The sequence below is a fragment of the Paramormyrops kingsleyae genome, chromosome 13 (genome assembly GCF_048594095.1).
Source record: "Paramormyrops kingsleyae isolate MSU_618 chromosome 13, PKINGS_0.4, whole genome shotgun sequence".
Lineage (NCBI taxonomy): Eukaryota > Metazoa > Chordata > Actinopteri > Osteoglossiformes > Mormyridae > Paramormyrops > Paramormyrops kingsleyae.
In genome coordinates, this window is record NC_132809.1 from 20,859,281 (window position 1) to 20,878,106 (window position 18,826).

Genomic DNA, 18,826 nt, shown 5'->3' on the forward strand with positions numbered 1-18,826 from the left:
TGATCAAATATATCACCCAAGTTTCACTGCACCAGTGGTTAAGCCACTGAAAACTACCACAACAAGAAGCACTTACTGCTTTTGAAAAAACAAGTCAGTGCTTTTGTCAGAGTACCAGTTGTGGCATCAGAAGGTAAAAGATAATAACAGTGTCTTTTAAGATCAAATGCAGTATCATCACTAAATCATGCCCCAACTTGATAGCACTTTTCCTCTATTACAAAAAACAATGCTAAAGTTGAGGTAAGATTCAGAATGCTGAGACAGCTGTTTTTTTACCATTTACTCTGTAAAAACACGCAAAATTTCACCCAAGTTTCACTGCGCAGATGGTTAAGCCACTGAAAACTACCACAACAAGAAGCACTTACTGCGTTTGAAAAATCAAGTCAGTGCTTTTGTCAGGGTACCAGTTGTGGCATCAGAAGGTAAAAGATAATAACAGTGTCTTTTAAGAAAATTAGTTTCCAGAAAGAAATTTCAGGACGCAACAAAAGTACCAAAAAAAAACCACTTACTGATCACGCTAAACCCCAACAAGAAGCACTTACTACAGTTGAAGAAAACAAGTCAGTACTCTTGTTAGAATACCAGTTGTGGCTTTGTCTTGTTAAGGCTCAGAATTTTGAAGAAGAAGCAGAAGCATTATTGGCATGGTCCCCAATTATTGCCATGGTGAAATACAGGCTTTGACCTTCCTGTGATTCTGTTAGTTTTCGATAGCAACCAGACAAACCATAGCTGTCAGCGTACCCGTCTTGCAGTTGTGCCTTCGCTGTTTTTCTTGCCCAGTATGATCTTGTCCCAGCACAACCATCACTCTTAAATGAGAGCAAGGCAAGCGCCATTGGTCAGAAAGTTCAAGACCAAGACTTTTCAAGTCTTTTAAGATCAAATGCAGTATCATCACTAAATCATGCGGCTGCGCCGTCGCCTGCCGCGGCTTCCCCCTTCTGCCTGCCTTCGCCGGTGTTCCCTCCTGCTCCCTCCGTGTTCCCTCCGTCTCTCCCTCGTCCCGTTCCCTCGACCCCTGTGTGGTTCCCTCCTGCTCCCTTCTCCCTCTCACCTGCGGCCCCTCCGGCCGCCGCCCGTCCCCCGCCTGGGCTCTCTCGGGCTCCCTTTTGTCCCCCGTCCGTTCCTGTCTGGTCTCCCCTGTCTGCTCCTCCTCCCTTCGTCCCACCTGTGTCGGCTCCTCGTCCTCCTGTTTCTCCTTCGTTCGCTCCTGGCCCCTTCGTTCCTCCCATTGGTGTTCCCCCTGTGTCTCCGGTGTTGCCCCTGTGCCTGTTTGCTTTCCCCGTGGTTTGTCGGTGGTTGTCTGAGTTGCTGTCCCTGTGTCTGTTCTGCATGTCTGTCTTGTTCCCTGTGCTCCATTGAGTTTTTTGCTTTTGTCTCTCCAGGTCCCGTGTCCCTCGTCTCGTCCGTCGCCTCCCCTGGGGCGCGCCCGGAGTGCGCACCTTTGGGGAGGGGTACTGTCACGCCCAGCTCGTCCGATCCTCGTTTGTGCCACGCCCCCCTCGTTACCTCATGTTACTTCTTGATTGTCTTCAGCTGTTGCCTGTTGTTTTCTGCCTACCCTGTGTATTTAGTCTGCGTCTGAGTCAGTATTCCCCAGTCCGGTCAGTAACGTTGCGTTGCCGTGTATTTGGTCTGTCGCTGAATAAACCCTGCTTTCTTGGATATCCGTGTGACCGATCCTAATTATCCGCTCGCTCGCCCACACGGATCATGACATGACTACGTACAAAAAAAAAGGTCATACCAAAATGATCAATATAGGGGTTTAAATTTAAACATAAATGTTAACTAAACCACTATAACAAAATATATGAAATACATATTCACCCTTAACTATACAAAATAAAATAAATATCAAATTTTTAGTCATTGCGTGCAATGAAATGCAATTATAAGCTATGGCTCTAACACCTCCACATGCTTAAGTAAGAGAAAATGCCATCATTTTGTGTAGCTTACATAGTTCTGTTAGATAATTCCACCAAAGTATGATATAGTAACAAAATTGAGAGAATTTTTAAGACATTGATATTTATATTAAATAATATAAATAGAATTATGAAATTGATTGTTTAGGCATTTTATAAATAAATTATATTATTACACAGCTATCCATAATGATCAAAAACTACTGACCAGTTTAGACAAGAAGAAATCATGTTTTTCATCTATATAGGACACTTGTTAAAGAACATATAGTAATGTTATGGCCTGTGATATCTTATGCTCCATATAAGTGAGTAACAAATTACTAAATTCAGAAAAAATAAAGCCATTTGAACAAAGCAGGCCAAAAATAATAGCTTTGGACACCAAATTTATTCTGTGTCAGAAAGAATAGGTACAGTATACTATACCTCCAACTGAAATTGAATAACATGATTATGTCATATATCATCATATATAGTTAATGAAATATGATCCATTTAATTGGGATTACATTTTTGGACGGAACATCCTCAAAGTGAAAAATACTTAAGGGAGATGTGACTTGAAGGAAATCGGGATTCTCTGCACGCAGAACTCCTCTATACCGGAAGCATTTCTGGAGGAAAAAGTGGGTCTACCAGGTACTATGTAGGTGTACGAAATAAAGTGTCCACTCAGTGCTCTCAAGTTTCACCAAAAGTTTGGCGTGAGATTACATTAGGGGCGAAACGTGTGTCTCGCGGTCAATGCGTAAGTCTTAAGAGCCCTGAAACAGTCAGTGTAAATTTCACATTAAAGCAAAAGATTAATTGTGGTGACACTCAACAAACAGTTGCTTAATCGAGTGACAGTAGGAAGTAAATCGAGTTTTTCCGAAAATCTCCTAGATAAAACACGGAAGAGTGTGTCTCCTTTAAGCAAATTTCCCAGCTTGCACTGCGTCTCGCTCCGTGTTTTGGTCTTACCGAGAGTGTGGATAATGGACCTTCCACAGGGGGAAATCAACATATCGATTGATTCAGCTGATGAGGAGTACCAAATATTTCTTAGTTTACACGAAGCCGCTCTTATGTCATGTAGAATACCTCCCCTGTACTGGAAAAGCTTGTATTATAAACTTTCCAATGAGGTACGGGTGTGCACAGCACATGTCGGTGGGACCACGGGTCGATTCATATTCAGCCGCTCATACGCTTAAGTTTCACGCCAGGGAGTTAGACCCTGACTTTAATTAAATACGTTTTCTGTGTTCTTATTATTCCGGGTTAACCCACTGATCATCCTGGGAACAGTTGTTTTAGTGATTGTTAAGCTACCATTGAGTTCACGTAATGTTTCCGCGCAGGGGAGTAGGAACCGAGGCTATAGGTCCCGAGTATTTTAACCCCGATCGATGTCTTCCTTCAAAAAGAAAGTCAAGCCCCAGGCAAACTTGACTTAGCCCCTGATCTTTTCAATAGCTACAAGCTTCCGTGGTATACTCCCCAGTATTTGGTTCCATTACCCCCTCCTCCTTTTATATTAAATTGTCTTACACCCTTGTATCAGTTCATGTCTTTGAGAAGTGGCCGCTTGCTAATGACACCTATAATGGCGGTTGTTATTTTTCCACTTATATGATGCTGTTTAATTCTCATACTTCATATTCTAATGTGAAATGAACTGTATTTCTCTGGCTTATCCAATATACAGGTGTTTGATGCAGGGGAAGTGTTTGGGGTTATGCATGTGGAGCTGGAAGAGGAAAGTGAAGTGGAAGAAGTAAGGAGATCAAACCCAGGAGCTGAAGTGACCTGCAAAGTAATTGTGATGCGCCAAAGTGGCCTGCAGGCTACTGACCCCAGCAGGTCAGTCAATCTAACACTATCTGGTGAACAAATAATATACCACCCCCATATGAATTATTACTATATAATAACAGAATAAAATATTAAAAATTAAATAACAAAAAAACTATATTTCAAAATTGATTTACTAAAGCTAGAGCATAATGTCATGAACATCTCCAGAAAATTTGGTCTTTGGTTTTTAAGGTGTTGCTGAGATATCTTGACTTAAATGTACCGTCATGCGGTTTCATATCACTGATGGGCCTTTTTAATGGCAGCTTAACTGACATGAAATAGTATAAAAAGCATAATAACATTATAGTAAAGTAATAACATTAAGGTTACAAATATGCTAGAATGAAATTTAATGGAAGCTTCATTAATGTCATTGCAGACACCTGTACTTGCCATACTATTAAAAAGGCCCACTTGGCTAGTAAATATGGCCAATAAATGCCCTGCATTCCTCAGAGGTGAGTGAGGTGTGCAAATCGGTCCAGTGTAAGTGCACACTGAGGGAATCACTCGACTTTGCAAGCATCAAAGGTTATGTTGTGGCTGCATATGATGATAATTGGTGGCTAGGATGTGTTGAAGAAACTATGCCCAGCACTGGAGAGTTGAGACTGAGCTTTTTGCATCCTCATGGAGCATCTCCATCCTATTCATTCCCATGCTATCCTGATAGACTTGTTATGGATCATCAGGATGTGCTTTTAGTAGTTGAACCTGTGACAGCAACAGAGCGGACATACACAATTTCAAGCAAAGACACAATAGCTGCATCAAAGGCTCTGATGGACTATAAATTGAGAGTACAGTCAGCCCTCATGCATTCGCAAATCGTGATTCGCGAAAATTACATGTATATGTTTCCTTCATGTATTTTATTGAATTGAACCTTGGTTACGTATATGACTTATGTCAATAAGTTTACAGTCCCGTTCGTTTACTCATTTTACCTTACTGTGAATGCAAAAGAAAACTGCAGCCAATGCCGTGTTCTATGAATTAGTAGGGAAAACATTAGTATACTGTACTGTAAATGTGCTAGTGTGACAAATATGCGATACTGCAAACATTTGATTTTTTTAAAGGTAATGTATTAAGCTAACTTTTAAATGAAATTAAAGTGTTCTGGGAGCATGACTGGGGTTATATTTAGGGTTTAAACTATAGAAATAAGCACTTATTACCACTTTTAGTGACTCTACCAAACATCCGCGAATCCTCCTCATTCGCAATGGGTTCTGGAACCTAACCTGGCAAATGTCCGAGGTCTGACTCTATAGCAATTGTTTATGTTCTTACATTCCCACCTTCCCTTTAAACATTACTGCTTGTATGTAACTTATGCATTAATGTTGAAATGCTTTCCTTGCCCTAGTAGCATAAAAGCCTAGTTTGTTTATTTTTGACAAATGAAGGCCCTTTTCGGAAGGCCAGTGTCTAGTCAAAAGTGTAAACTGAAGAGGAAATTCTGATTGTACCATTAATTCTCTTTTTTCCAGTTACTTTGGCAATATTGTCTTTTTACTCATTTTTAATAGAATTAATTTTTTTTATTTAAATTATATTTCCACAGCTAGTTCTGGCAATAGTTGTAGTTGTCATGAAAAATAATAACTCTGTACCATCCACTGATCACTAACTGCTATTCTGCTACTGCTAACAGCACTGTAAGGAACTGTGGTTTTGATACACATTTCACATACCGGTAAATAATGATATCTCAGCAACAACTCAAAAACCAAAGATCAAAGATGTTCAGGACATTATGAGCTAGCTTTAGTTAAAAAAATTATCAATTTTTAAATATAGTTTTTTTTTTGTTATTGAATTTTTAATATTTTTCATAGTAAGTATTCATATGGGGATGGCATATCATTTCAATCTGTTGAGCTGGACAATAGCTTTAACACAGTATGAGGATAATTTCTATGCAGCTTACATTAAGGTAAAAATAGCCAGTCAAAGTCATAGCCCCCCTCCCAAAAAAAAAAAGTTAAAACATTGTTTGCTTAAATCTCCCCCAATATTGATCCAAGACACGCCCAATTTCAGTTTCATGAGTTACTCGTGACCAAATCACCATGCCAAGTTTCATTAAAATCTGTAACGATGAGGTCCGAAAGTGTGATGCATTGACATGGAATGACCCATGAGTGTCTGTAAGTGGATATAGCACAGCATTAAAAATGAAATATTTTTTTTAAATGTGATATTCGTTTTTAAGTAACACATGAACTGCACCTTCTTAATACCTTTCTAATGCATTTGTAAAGCATTTAGTGGGCTATATGTTCTATGAATGCATAATTAATACATTATGAAGGTGCAATTAATGTAAAGCATTACCTGTTTTTGTATGTTGTGCATGATTACAATATACGCTTCAAAGGAAAGAAAAAAGCTGATTCTGTGCCTGTTGTGTGAGTTCTGATTGCAAGTTGGTGTGGGAATGTTCTGCAATGATCTTTACCTGTGCACTTTCTAATGTTGGAGATACAAAACTCCTGGAGAGTATACAAGTCACAGCGAGTGATACACTCTTTTGACTGGATAATGTTATATTGCTTACCTTTACAGTTATTTAAAATTATAATATTATATTGGGGGGTAGGTCCAGAGCTTTAGTCACAGCATTTCATGATGCTTCTGTTAAGGTGGTTGTATACTTCAAAATGAAATTGTCATCGTCTTAGCAATTGAACGTCGTAGGAGTGGTGATCAATGTCTGTGTCTTAAATTTATTCTGATCCCACCCACTGTCCACGATAGGCTGATATAATGTGACCCCACTGGATTGGTCAGCAGGACTAATTACGTCGTTATCGACATGCTTTGCACCGCACCGCACGTATCTTTAAATAGTGTAAATGAATATGTGTGTTCTTGTATTTATGTTAATAGTAAATGTTTTAACAATAATGTTTACTGTGGAATGCGTTTGTTTTGTTAGTGTGTAACTGTGTAATGTAAATTGTTGGCTTCCCTGTCTGTGCCACTGATAGCATTAAACCAGTAGTGGCTGTTAATAAAGAGAGCATCTTTTATTTTAAAATAGCTGTGATTTCCATGATTAGAAATTACTCACACACTTGCCACAATATGTTTATTTTCACTCTGTATATGGACCTCCTGCATCAACATTTTGCACCCCTCTAGGGTCGTATCGTAGCGTGATGTAATCTCGGCAACGTATTGGATTTATTTTTGTCCAGACATTGAATGACGCATTACGTTTAAGGGCAGAGCTTGAATACTTTCACATCCAGGTTTCCTTACATTAGATGTGTTGTCTTTTCGTCCTAGTGTGTTCCTCGTGGACCACGCCTGGACATATCGAACAGAGAACGCAAGGCAGCAGTTGGAGACTACACCTGGCTTGTTGGCTCGTATGGCTGTTCTCATGGGTGTGGACTTTCATGGTGAGGTCCCTGATCCAGACGTCGTGGAGCAGGTGCTTACCCATATGTGGAAGTACAACCAGACCTACCAGCTGTCTCATGGGGTAAGCCCCACCCCCCCACACACACATTTGTGGTGCTTAATGGTCTTTAAATAATGTGACCCTAATCAACAAAGAAAGTACTAGGGCTGAACGATTTGGGGAAAATACCTAATCGTGATTTTTATGTCAGATATTGAGATTGGATTTGTAATATAATTTTTTAAAAGTCAAGCTATCAGTTCAGCATTCAGTGTGTAACAGATTTAAAACAAATGCCGCTGCATCACCACATGATATACCATCAAAATATTAACTGGTCTATATTCAAATGCAAGAATGAGAACTTGAACATGTGAATTGCTTCCAACATTTATGTATTTATGTATTTTAAACCCTTCTTCACGTACCTCGAGTCTTTAGTGATCCAGCATATGTATATTTAAGAATCAAACCACAAGTAACCATACCTTTTACTGAATACCTCATTCCTGAACACTAAGAACAGTTTCTAAACAAACTTATCAATTTACATCATCTTCATGTTGTATGATTCATATGATTAATGCTGCATGGACCCCTAATAATTATGGAGTGATTATTACGACAGAATTCCATGGTTGTGTCTCAGGAATGTAGCTCAGGTTTACCATGCAGTCTATGGATCATTCCGCAAACCATGGGATTTGAACCAGTGACCTTCTGAGTCCCAACTCACAGATGCCCCCCCACCAAATAATTTTTTTGTTTAATAATGTTTTAGTCAGTGTACAACTCAATATATGTCACTTTAATTTTGATGTATTATAATTATTCTAAAATTTAGAGAATAGTACAAATAAATCTTTCTATGGGTAGTTGTATCCAAACGTTTGATGGATACTGTATTTCAGACAGTATATATTTGTCTTAAATCTTAAATTCAAGTGGAATTATCCTTCTACCCGCTGTGCTGACAGCTAATATTTCATGTCTATTTCATTTCCAATATGAGAAACTCACTCACAGCTGCATCCAGGAACATTGAATCTATCTAGTATACTACATTTTTCCATTATTATCAGTATGTAATTTGGGTATATGGAAGACCCTCGTTTTTGTCCAGCTTGCCCCTCCCCCCAAATGAGCTTCTTCTCCCCACCGCAGTCAGCTGAAGACAAGGTGCCTGTGTGGTACATCATGGATGAGTTCGGGTCCCAGGTGCAGCACTCCAGTCAGCCCACTTGCTGCATGGCCCCCTTCTTTTTCGGACCCCAGCAAATGGCATATTCTATCCTGTGGCCCCTTCAGGATCTGGGCTTTGAAGGTACACTGGTCGTAATGTCACGGAGTTTTTTTTGCTAGTTAATACTGAGCGTTTGGCCATTTTATGCGTAGTGCAGTATGGCACTGGTTTAACTTACTTTATAACCCTTCAGATACTGCAGCAGTAGTTAGGGTGACAGTGGCTGCATATACAGGTCACCAAAACATGGCTGATTTTCCCGCAGGATAACAGACTTTAGTGGTACAATGATAATCTTAATCAGGAATAACCTAGATCGGTGGTAATCTATAGCAATGATAACCTGCGTCGTTAATGATCTACACTACAGGCCAGAAATTTGGGCCCACCCACCAGTTTTTAAAAAAATAAGCGAAACACTGCTTTTTCAAAATTTTATTACAAGAAAATATTAGAAATACTTCAAACAAATATTACTGACTGGTTTTGAAGTCTAATGTGACAATTTACTGTGCATTGTAAGTGCAATTCAAAGAATGCAAGTTCCTAAGTACAAGTTTAATCAAAATGACCACCCATTTCCTTTATCACAGCAGCATCCTTTACAGCAGTTTTTGGAAATAACTTGTGTCCAAACCCTCCCTGCACCTTTTCAAGCAGACAAACAATTCTGTCTCATTTGCTAGATGCTCCTTTTAAACATGTTGGTCCAAGTCGTCCCATGGATGGACTTTCATCCGTACGGAAGACCTGCTCCCAGTCCTGAATACTCCAGTGTTAGTGTTGCTAAGCCTGTAGTTTGCTCTTTTTCTTGTTAACATCATGAAGTAAAGGTTTTCAGGCAGCAACTCGACCATGCAGTCCAGCTGCTCTCAGTCTTTGCTTGACTATATTAAGAGATACCGGTTTCCCTCTGTTCACATTAATCGCAGCCCTCAGACCTCTGTAGTCATCTTCCGATTTATTTTGCACGCCACAAGTAAGTGTTGATTTCAGCCTTTGATGTTACTCTTCTTCCCCACACGGTTTCCGGTCACTGTTGCTACCTGTCAACCTTTTATTCTGCAAACTGTAGGTCACTCCATGCTTAGAAACATTTAACTTTCTGGCTATTTGATGATAAGAGAAGCCCTCCTCACTCAAAATTTTGATTTGAGGCCTCCATTCAATTGCTAGCTGTGCCTTTCTAGCCAAATACAAGCATAAAAATAACAAGTATTTGTACAAAAAATTCGTATCAGTTGTGATGCAGTACAACAGAATACTGAAATGAGGAGCAAACAGTACATTAAACCTTTCACAAACTGATCTGTTACTAGGCTGTCAAGTGGTTTTTGTTTAATTTATTTAGTCAAGAGAGGCTAAGAGCAAATCAATTTCTGACATTAGTGAATAGAATTCCAACATGACGTGAATGTCAATGCATAAAGACAGACCTGACATGTCTTATTCAAAGCCAATAGTTTCAGCCTTTGTGGGTAAATAATGTGTTACTTCTAGCTATAAAATACTGAAAACCAGTCGGTTACATTTGTTTTAAGTATTTCTAATATTTTCTTGTAATAAAAGTTTGACAATGTATTGACAGCATATTGCTTAATTTTTTTTTTTTTTTAATTGAGGTTGGCCCAAACGTCTGGCCTGTAATGGAAATCAGTCATAATATATATAAACAATGATCTGCTTTCATATTAATATAACCAGCATTAACAAAGTCTGAGCTGAATCCTGTGTCATCACTTTTAATGGTGCTGAGGTACAGAAGCTACTATTACACTTCGAGTGTGCAACCCGCCGCTGTGGATTGCACACTTTGACCCGGCCTCTCTTATGTCATCCTTATGTTCCCACACCATAGAGGAAGTGACACGTGATTATGCTTATGGTGAGAGTGACCCCCTAATAAGAAAGTGTCGCCTGATACCCTGGGAACCCTCTGACCTGCGAAGTGTGAGCAGTATGACTCCTGAACCTTCTGATATATATTATGAGGTATGTATGTATTTAGTTTGTATTGCTGATACCATTGTTGTTAGGTATGGGGTTACTGCAAAACTTTATGCAATACTGTCATTTGAAAAGTGTTTGAAACAGCTGTACTGTATTTTGAAATAGTTACAATTAAGTAAATAGTGACATCCCTTGTTTACCTTCATGTATAAAATATTTAAATCTCAATTAGATTGTAATAGATTGTAGTTGAGCCCACCGTCACAATCATTCTTGATAGAGCTGCACAATGTGCAATATTAATTTTGACATTGCATTTTATACACCTGCAGTTTTCACATTGCAAGGACCACAACAATCAGCAGCAATTTTACTCTGTCATAGGTAACAAAATTTATCCTTGCAATTTTAACCATCGTTTCCTGATAATGGAGTATATGTTAAAAAATCATTTAAAATTTTACTGCCACTCCTTTTGCAGGAGCTTTTTGAGCCAATCATAATCATTTTTGTCCTTGCTGGACTCTCTCAAAGACTGTGTGGTGCATTTGTGAGAAAGTCAATGAAAATGAGTGAGGAAAAAAGCAAACAAGAACTGGTTATCAAAAGGCATTCACCTTATGCTGTTAGAAAATATTATATTCCTTTGAGATGATATTTATCAAAAGCAAGTGATTTGTTGGCACTGATTTGTGTTTGTTGACAGCACAACACCATCAAGTTATTGACACACTGTGGGTAGATAAATTCTCTTTGGCTATGGTTTATTTAAGGTTTTATAAGGATTTTTATCTCCTTTTTTTGTTTTATAAATATCACAGTATTAAACATAAAAAATTCAAATATTGTGATTGTGATTTTTTCCAATATCGTGCAGCTGTCATTTAGACAGATGATGAATATGAATCTCAATGCTCAATGGCTGAAAAATCCATGCCCGTTAAACAGACTTTATTCCAAAATTTGTGGTAAATGAAATGTGAAATAAAATCTTGCTTCTTTCTACATCTCCAGATAGGAACAACCAAATTCACATAATTGAATATAAGAAGTCTAGTGAATTTTTTTTAAAGGAATTGCATTTTACTTTTTGAACTCTGACAGAGTGTGGTTCTAATATGAAATCTTTTTTTTCCAGGCTATCTCACGGGAGAACAAGGAAACCCTTCCCCTCCAAATCGAGCCTCCCAGTTTCCCAAAAGAAAAAGTATTTAAGTGAGTTTTTTTGGGTCTTCCAGAATTTCTTTCTTTACAGAAACTGAAAAAAAAGCAACAGAGGGTGTGGTAGTTAAGGGGATACATGTGTTTGCTTGTGTAACTTTCCAGAGGCACCATTAGAATATGCTCTGGTATCAATGAGTAATATTGTAAATACTGATTCCGATACAAGACCTCTTTTTGTTTTAGTATTTTAATTGAATAAATATGTAATATATTTATACTTTATTATTAATATTTGTAAACTAGTAAATAAGATGAAAAAATGTATGCCGAAAATCTTTAATTAGGCTACTACGTTATGAAGTGTTCCACCTCATTTGCACATCTACTTTTAAGCATTTTTAAGACATTTTACAGCTGAATATCTTTCAGGAGAGTACACACTAATGGTGAATGCCGAAAATGCTATTGGCAACGCGTCACTTACACTTTGTTGCAATAGCAGCCCCTCGTGTATCACAAGCTGTAGCGAGTATGGAAAATAGCCCATGCTAGCGACTCCCAAATCACCCATTGCATTTTTCACATTTCTCGTGTTGTCTTGCACAACTGTGTGTGCTTTGTTTAGTGGGATTTTCCACCAAATGCTATTTCCACCTCTCAAAACTTTGCTTTTACAAAGGTTGCAAATCACTATGCTACTAGTTGCTGTTAAAAGCATAAAATACTCCCAGATTGACACCTTCAATATCTGATGTTCTTTTGCTCCTGAAACTGCGAAAGGTATGTGCATAACTTCACAGCAGGTGGAAGTCACTGTGCTCACACCCACTGAGTAGCAAAAAAACTGAGTATCAGTGTTAGCATTCAGCTTCAATAGTGCAAAAAAACACATCTAAAATGGGAAAGAGCTGTTGTGCAATTTATTGTACAAATAGATTTAACATGAAATAGGAGCTATCTTTTGAGAGACTGCCAAAAACCTAATAAGTATCGGATGTGGATCGGTCACGTATGGCAGATACCCGATCCATTAAATAGGTCTGGATCAGCGCCAATAACAACCCAAATCGGTGCATCTCTGATTGTAAGTTGCTAAACAAAAATTACAAAAACAGAAAGTGAGGAGGAACTGAGCTGAAATAAAGAATAAAATTTTATAGTTAGATATGACAGTGTAGAAAAGCATTATGAATGGAGCAGCTTGTTTCTCTGCACATCTTTCAGGGTTTACACTGAGATGAAGCAGGTCCAGGAGAACCTCAGACACCCTCGCTTCCAGCTCACCGACAGCAAGGAAGAAGCTGACATCCTCTGGCTCTTCTCCCACATCCGGGATTACAGGTGTGTCCTTGCTCAGCCTCCACGATGTTTGGTGCTTATCAGAGTCTTTTTCAGAATTCCTTATAAGGCACAATGATTCGCATGACTAATACAAATGCTTACTGCATGCTTCCAGGAAGCTGAGTGAGGATCGACCACATGTTCTTTTGAACCAGTTCCCCTGTGAGACCATTGTCACAGTGAAAGACTGCCTGGCTGCGATTGCGCGGAGAGTAAGGGATGGCCAGGGAGCTGAATGGCTTCCTAAGACTTTCAACCTACAGACTGAGCTGCCCCAGTTCATCAGCCATTATCAACAGAACCAAGAGAGGTTAGTCAATCAGCCATTAGCAACAGAACCAAGAGATTAGTCCATCAGCCCTTATCAGAACCAAACGCTTAATCAGCCATTATCAAGAGACCCAAGTGAGAGTTCTCTATACAGTGATTTGATCTCAATATTTAGTTCACATCAAGGAACCCTTAAAGGTTTCCCTTAAGACGCTCTAATTCTCATCATTACAATACCCAGCATTATGGTTCCATTTGAATGCTTTAAATATAACTCTGGAAAAATTAAGAGACCACAGCAGATTTTTTTTTTTCACTCATTTCTCAGTTTATGGGTGTGTCTGTGATGAAAAATATATTTTTTGTAAACTCATAAATGAAGGGCTTCTACTTGGTGTATGGGACTGCAGTCCTGCTTCTAGGAACCTAATACAAACTGTCCTAGCAGTGCACTTTACACCTGAACTTAATGTTTCCCATTCCTTTTGAAGGTCACTTAATGTCATCATTTGAGTCATGAAAAACTGTCGGATAAGGTAACAGTCGTCTCTGGCATTAGAAAGTCCCTTCTGCCTTTTACCTGGCTGGTTTCTGGTCATTCCCAGTGTCTTCTGCTTCAGCATAGCCTTCTACTGACAGAACCATGGATTTAAACCAGGATTTAAAAATGCATAGGTTTTTTTAAAAAGTATAGAGTGGTCTCTTAATATTTTCCAGAGCTACTCTTTGCAGTTATGACAGTGTTGTTTATAATAAGGGTTATGAATGTTCTGAGTCAGCTTTGCCTGTGGTGTTTGGTTCTCAGGGGGCTGGACAACCATTGGATCTGCAAGCCCTGGAACTTGGCACGGGGTCTCGACACCCACATCTCCAATGACTTAAGCTACATTATCAGACAGAGGGAGAGCACCCCAAAGGTAGAGACCTCATCCAGCTCAGCCAAAGCTAACTCCAGGAATTCACGAAATCAAGTGTCTTTCCACTGCATTGCCCCAGAGTGTTCCTCCGGCTACAGCACAATACAAACTCAGCAAATCATCTAAATACAGTGGTGCTGTCATGCAAAATTCCTTCCCGAAATGATGTACATGAAGTGGCTGCCTGTGGATGCAAATCCAGCAGAGCTGTCAGCTGTGATTGGTCTGTAAGCTCAGCCTTGGGATTTGTAGTCTTCCCCAGTTTTGTAGATCTCAAATGTGTGGACAGAGGTTAATCAGTGGTAACAGAGCTGCCTTCAGTGGTGGTGGCAGCCTGCTCACCCTGTCTCCTTTTGAATAGGCCATGAATGAGCTGCGCCTGTTGCTAAAGATACCAGCATGTATTTATTTTTGTGCCAGGTGGTATGCAAGTACCTGGAGGATCCTGTGTTGATCAACAGGGAGGATGTGGGCTTGGTGAAGTTTGACATCCGCTACATGGTTCTCCTGCGCTCTGTCCAACCTCTGCATCTCTATGCTTACAACGTCTTCTGGCTGCGCTTTTCCAACAGGTATCCATGCCCAGTGCCTCCCCTCAGGCTTCCACAGTCAGCAGAATATTAATACATTCATTGTGTTCATGTCACATTATAAAGGTACAACCCCGATTCCAAAAAAGTTGGGACGTTGTGCAAATCGTTTTATATGTTCTGTTGTGAATAAAATATGAGTTTATCGGATTTCTTTATCATTGCATTCTGTTGATATTTACCATTTGCACAACGTCCCAACTTTTTTGGAATTGGGATGTATTTGATATATAGACACATCTGGTCCATGATCAAACTTTTAATTACAGTGGGTTCATTAACCTTTATCCCCCTCTAAGTTGCATTTAAAACTTGTTCCACAGGCCCTTCTCTTTGGACAACTTTGACGACTACCAGAAACATTTCACAGTCATGAACTATGCAGAAGGAGCTCAGCTGAAACAGGTGTGTGATGTCCAGACTCCAGTATCCTAGGGACTGTCCAGATCGAAAGACAGTTCCCTCAAGACAGGTGACAATGAGACATGTTGCATGTTTTTACTGCCTGTAAACAGTGACCTGTAAACTTTGCCCCATCCCATCACGACTTAATCTATGTTTTGATTGTGGGTGGAGATGAAGGAATACTTTGGCTAGGGTTAGGCGGTACGATGGTATTACGGTATAGGAAAAGGTGGTTGAACAGCAACTTTGTGCCTTCTTAGAGGAGCACCAGTTCTTTGATTCCTTTCAATCTGGTTTTCGGAGGCGACATTTTACAGAAGCAGCCCTTAGGAAAGTTTAAATGCTTTAATTGCTGCTGATGCAGGCCAGTGCTCTGTGCTTGTATTGTTAGATCTTACCGCAGCTTTTGATACAGTTAACCATCAGATCTTAATTAATGGATTAGAGCTGTTAGGTGTCTCTGGCTCTGCTTTGGACTGGTTCTCCTCTTGTTTGTTGAATAGGAGTTTCTCAGTCGGTGTGGCTGGCTTCTCATCCAACTGTCACAGGGTTCAGTTCTTAGACCTGTACTTTTTTCATTAAATATTCTTCCCTTATCGCAGAGTCTTAATTATTTTAAAGGTATTTCGTATCATCTCTATGCAGATGATATTCAGATTTATTTTTCATTTAAACCTAGTCAAATTAATACTTTGGTCACTTTGGTTGATTGTCTGTCTTGGGTTAATGATTGGCTGAATAGTAATTACTTGCAGTTGAATTCAGGAAAGACTGAGGTACTTATTGTTGCTCCTCCCGATTTCCATTTTGAGAAAAGGGGAGCAATGACAGAAAAAGTTTGAGAACCACTAATATAAACTAAGAATTGTATTATAAAACATACATAACAGCCTTAAGAATTGTATATTTCCACAGGTTCACTATGATGAATTCATCCCTATGTTTGAAACTCAGTACCCTGAACATCCGTGGAACAAGGTTCAGGTAAAAAAATAAACACAGCTCTTAGAATGGTAATATATGGCAATTTACAAAAACTCAGAAGGCCGAGTGAAGCCCTTGAAATGACTTTTTAAATTAATTTAAATGTTTTTGTTTGTAATTGATGTGATACATATTATAAGAGACCATCAATATGCATCTGTGAGTGCATTGACATCATGGAACCATCCATCCATCTTGAAAATGCTTATCCTGGTCAGGGTTTGGGGGGGTTGGGGGTTTGGGGGGGGGTCTGAGGCCTATTCCAGGCAGCACAGGGCACAAGGCAAGGATACCAGTCCATGAATGGGATGGCAGTTGATTGATGGGCATACATGAGAAACCCTGAATACCTGAAGGAAATTAATCTGACACAGGGGGGCCATACAAACTCCATACAGTGGTGTAAGGACCACAGCCTGGTGAACAAACTGAAGTGCAAGTCAAGTCAAAAGAAGCCTATAAAGGCCTTATGTCATTATCCAATAATGTAACTGCTTTTGGCCAGTTTTCATTGGTTATGTTTTCATCTGACAGTATGGACAATCAAAATGCCTGTGTATGTGTATGTCTGACCTTCTGGCAGAAGGAGGTGTTCAAGGCATTTGGGGAGCTTTTCCAGGCAGCCTCCACTCACCCTGCTCCATACGGGATCTGCGCTTACCCCTCGTCCAGGGCTATCTATGCCATTGATCTCATGCTCAAATGGGCCCCAGGTGGCCAAGGTAAGACCCTTGAACCACAGGGGGTTTAACAGAGACTTAAATTCTCAAACTCTTTGGGAGACGTGTAATATATCTCCTTCATACGCAAGTCATATGTAAAGGGTGTACTTTGACTGTCTGTGTACCATAAAACTGTTAAAAACCCTAAGGAATGTTAATTGCATGACCCTTTTCTGAGTATATTTATAGACTGCAAACATAGAGGCATTCACATTTCATATACACTGATGAGCTGAAACATGTTTTCATGTTGTGCCTTTAAAACCAAACAAATTCAGCTTACCTGTCATAAATTATGTGGCAGAAAAAGCTATGAATTTTCTTGTATTCATGTTAAGTTACTTTAGTAGCCACAACCATAAACAGAATGTAGATCATGAGATGCAGTAGCATTAGAATGCGGATAAATACCTAGCTGTCAAAGCCTACTCTACGGACAATGCGATCTCGCCACTGTTAAGGTTGTTCTCAGTGAGATCGGCTCTCGAGATATTGTGTAACCATTGCTGGCAGCAAGCGCTAGATAAGACTTCATCTGTCCTCTCTGGATCACTTTTTATTTTACAGTTTTGGGAATCTCAAATAATCATTTACCTTTGTTGTGAGTGCTGTAGCAGTGACTATGGCAAATACATCAAAAGAGCACAGAGAGTACACATGAAGACACTAAGCACCAATATGGTGGATCATGGCCTTTGCTTGATATGGATGGTATAGTGTGACATCACCTGCAGCCCTCCTGTAAAACTTGCAGTTGTTGCCAATGAAATAATGAGGTCATGTTGTCCAGCAGGTGAGAGAATCATGAGGCCACAGATCCTAGAGGTCAACTTCAGTCCGGACTGTGCCCGTGCCTGCCAGTATCATCCCCACTTCTACAATCACATGTTCCAGACACTCTTCTTAGACCAAGCTGAAGATTGTCCTGTCACTGTCATAGTGTGACACGCAAATGGATCGGCAAGAGAATTGTGATGTAAAGATGTTTCCTGGCTAATAAAAAAAAAAAAAATGTGGTTTTGCTTTCATTATGATGGGAGTATGTCCATCAGTCTGCCTTTTCCTCTGTCATTTTCCTCTCGCCCTGATACTGCAAAAAATCTGTATGTGGTTTAGGACTAAACCAGCTGATACTAATTTGCACTGATAGGGGGCAGGATTTATTTCTAAATACTGACAGATTTCAGCTGGTTTCTTGGCTTTCCATGCCTTTTTGCACCTTGTATCATTATCTGATCAGCATCTAATGCAGAACTTCAGGGTACAATCAGCTACCATCTATCAAGGTCAGTTTTTGTGTTATTGGCATCAATTATCGGCAAGATTTGGTCATTTATACACATAATAAGTTTTGTGTGAATGACTGATGAGCCCATTTTACACACTCACTAAGGCCAGCGAGTGTCAGGTTGAAATTTTACAAAACATTAAAAACAGGTCTCCCAGACCTGAAGACAAGACCTGGGCTAATCGATAATATTAGAATGCATAGGTTTTCCTGTTAAAAATGGTTTTGTTGTCTTTTACACGATGTGGGGTATTTGCAAAGGGTTTGATATGCAAAGGAGATTTTATTGTTGAATATAGGGGAGATATGATAAATGATGTGGAATCCCAGAGAAGAAGAAAACTTTACCACCCATCATGTGCTGCATTTATGTTTGCGTTCAAGTGGAGAGGGAAAATGTATTGGTAAGACTTAAATAATGCTCCTTATACTATATTATACTAAACTAGTTGAAACTCTGATCTTGTGGTGATATATTGTTATATTTGTATTTCCCCTTTTCTCATGTTACCATCTTTTTAAGTATTGATGCCTCTAAAGAAGATGGATCATTTGGGTGGCTAGTTAATGATGACCACAGGCATCCAAACTGTAGGATGAAAAAAATGTATGTGAATGGAAACCCACATTACATTGAAGAAGGAGAAGAGATTTCCTTTGTCTATGGAGGTGACGACTGCCCATGGAGATCACAACCCCATACTCCCGGAGCACCCCCCACAGGACTCCCCGAGGCACACGGTCGA

General features: G+C 39.5%; 1 protein-coding gene across 3 annotated transcripts; it reads left to right on the top strand.

The window, feature by feature from the left end:
- The first annotated feature begins 2,488 nt into the window (after positions 1 to 2,488).
- On the top strand, positions 2,489 to 17,820 carry ttll12 (tubulin tyrosine ligase-like family, member 12). Of its 3 annotated transcripts, none has more exons than XM_023807520.2 (14): positions 2,489 to 2,585; positions 3,637 to 3,791; positions 7,089 to 7,287; positions 8,371 to 8,530; positions 10,308 to 10,441; positions 11,538 to 11,614; positions 12,788 to 12,904; positions 13,020 to 13,214; positions 13,980 to 14,091; positions 14,512 to 14,663; positions 15,005 to 15,086; positions 16,002 to 16,070; positions 16,654 to 16,792; positions 17,583 to 17,820. In XM_023807520.2, exons 2-14 carry the CDS (start codon positions 3,667 to 3,669, stop codon positions 17,735 to 17,737), a joined length of 1,716 nt encoding a protein of 571 aa, XP_023663288.2. In that variant the 5' UTR covers positions 2,489 to 2,585; positions 3,637 to 3,666; the 3' UTR covers positions 17,738 to 17,820. The 3 variants fall into 3 exon arrangements, with proteins under 3 accessions (XP_023663288.2, XP_023663286.2, XP_023663287.2); XM_023807518.2 differs by lacking the exon at positions 2,489 to 2,585 and adding an exon at positions 2,878 to 3,073; XM_023807519.2 differs by lacking the exon at positions 2,489 to 2,585 and adding an exon at positions 2,878 to 3,073 and having other exon boundaries at positions 17,586 to 17,820.
- The last annotated feature ends 1,006 nt before the right edge of the window (positions 17,821 to 18,826 follow it).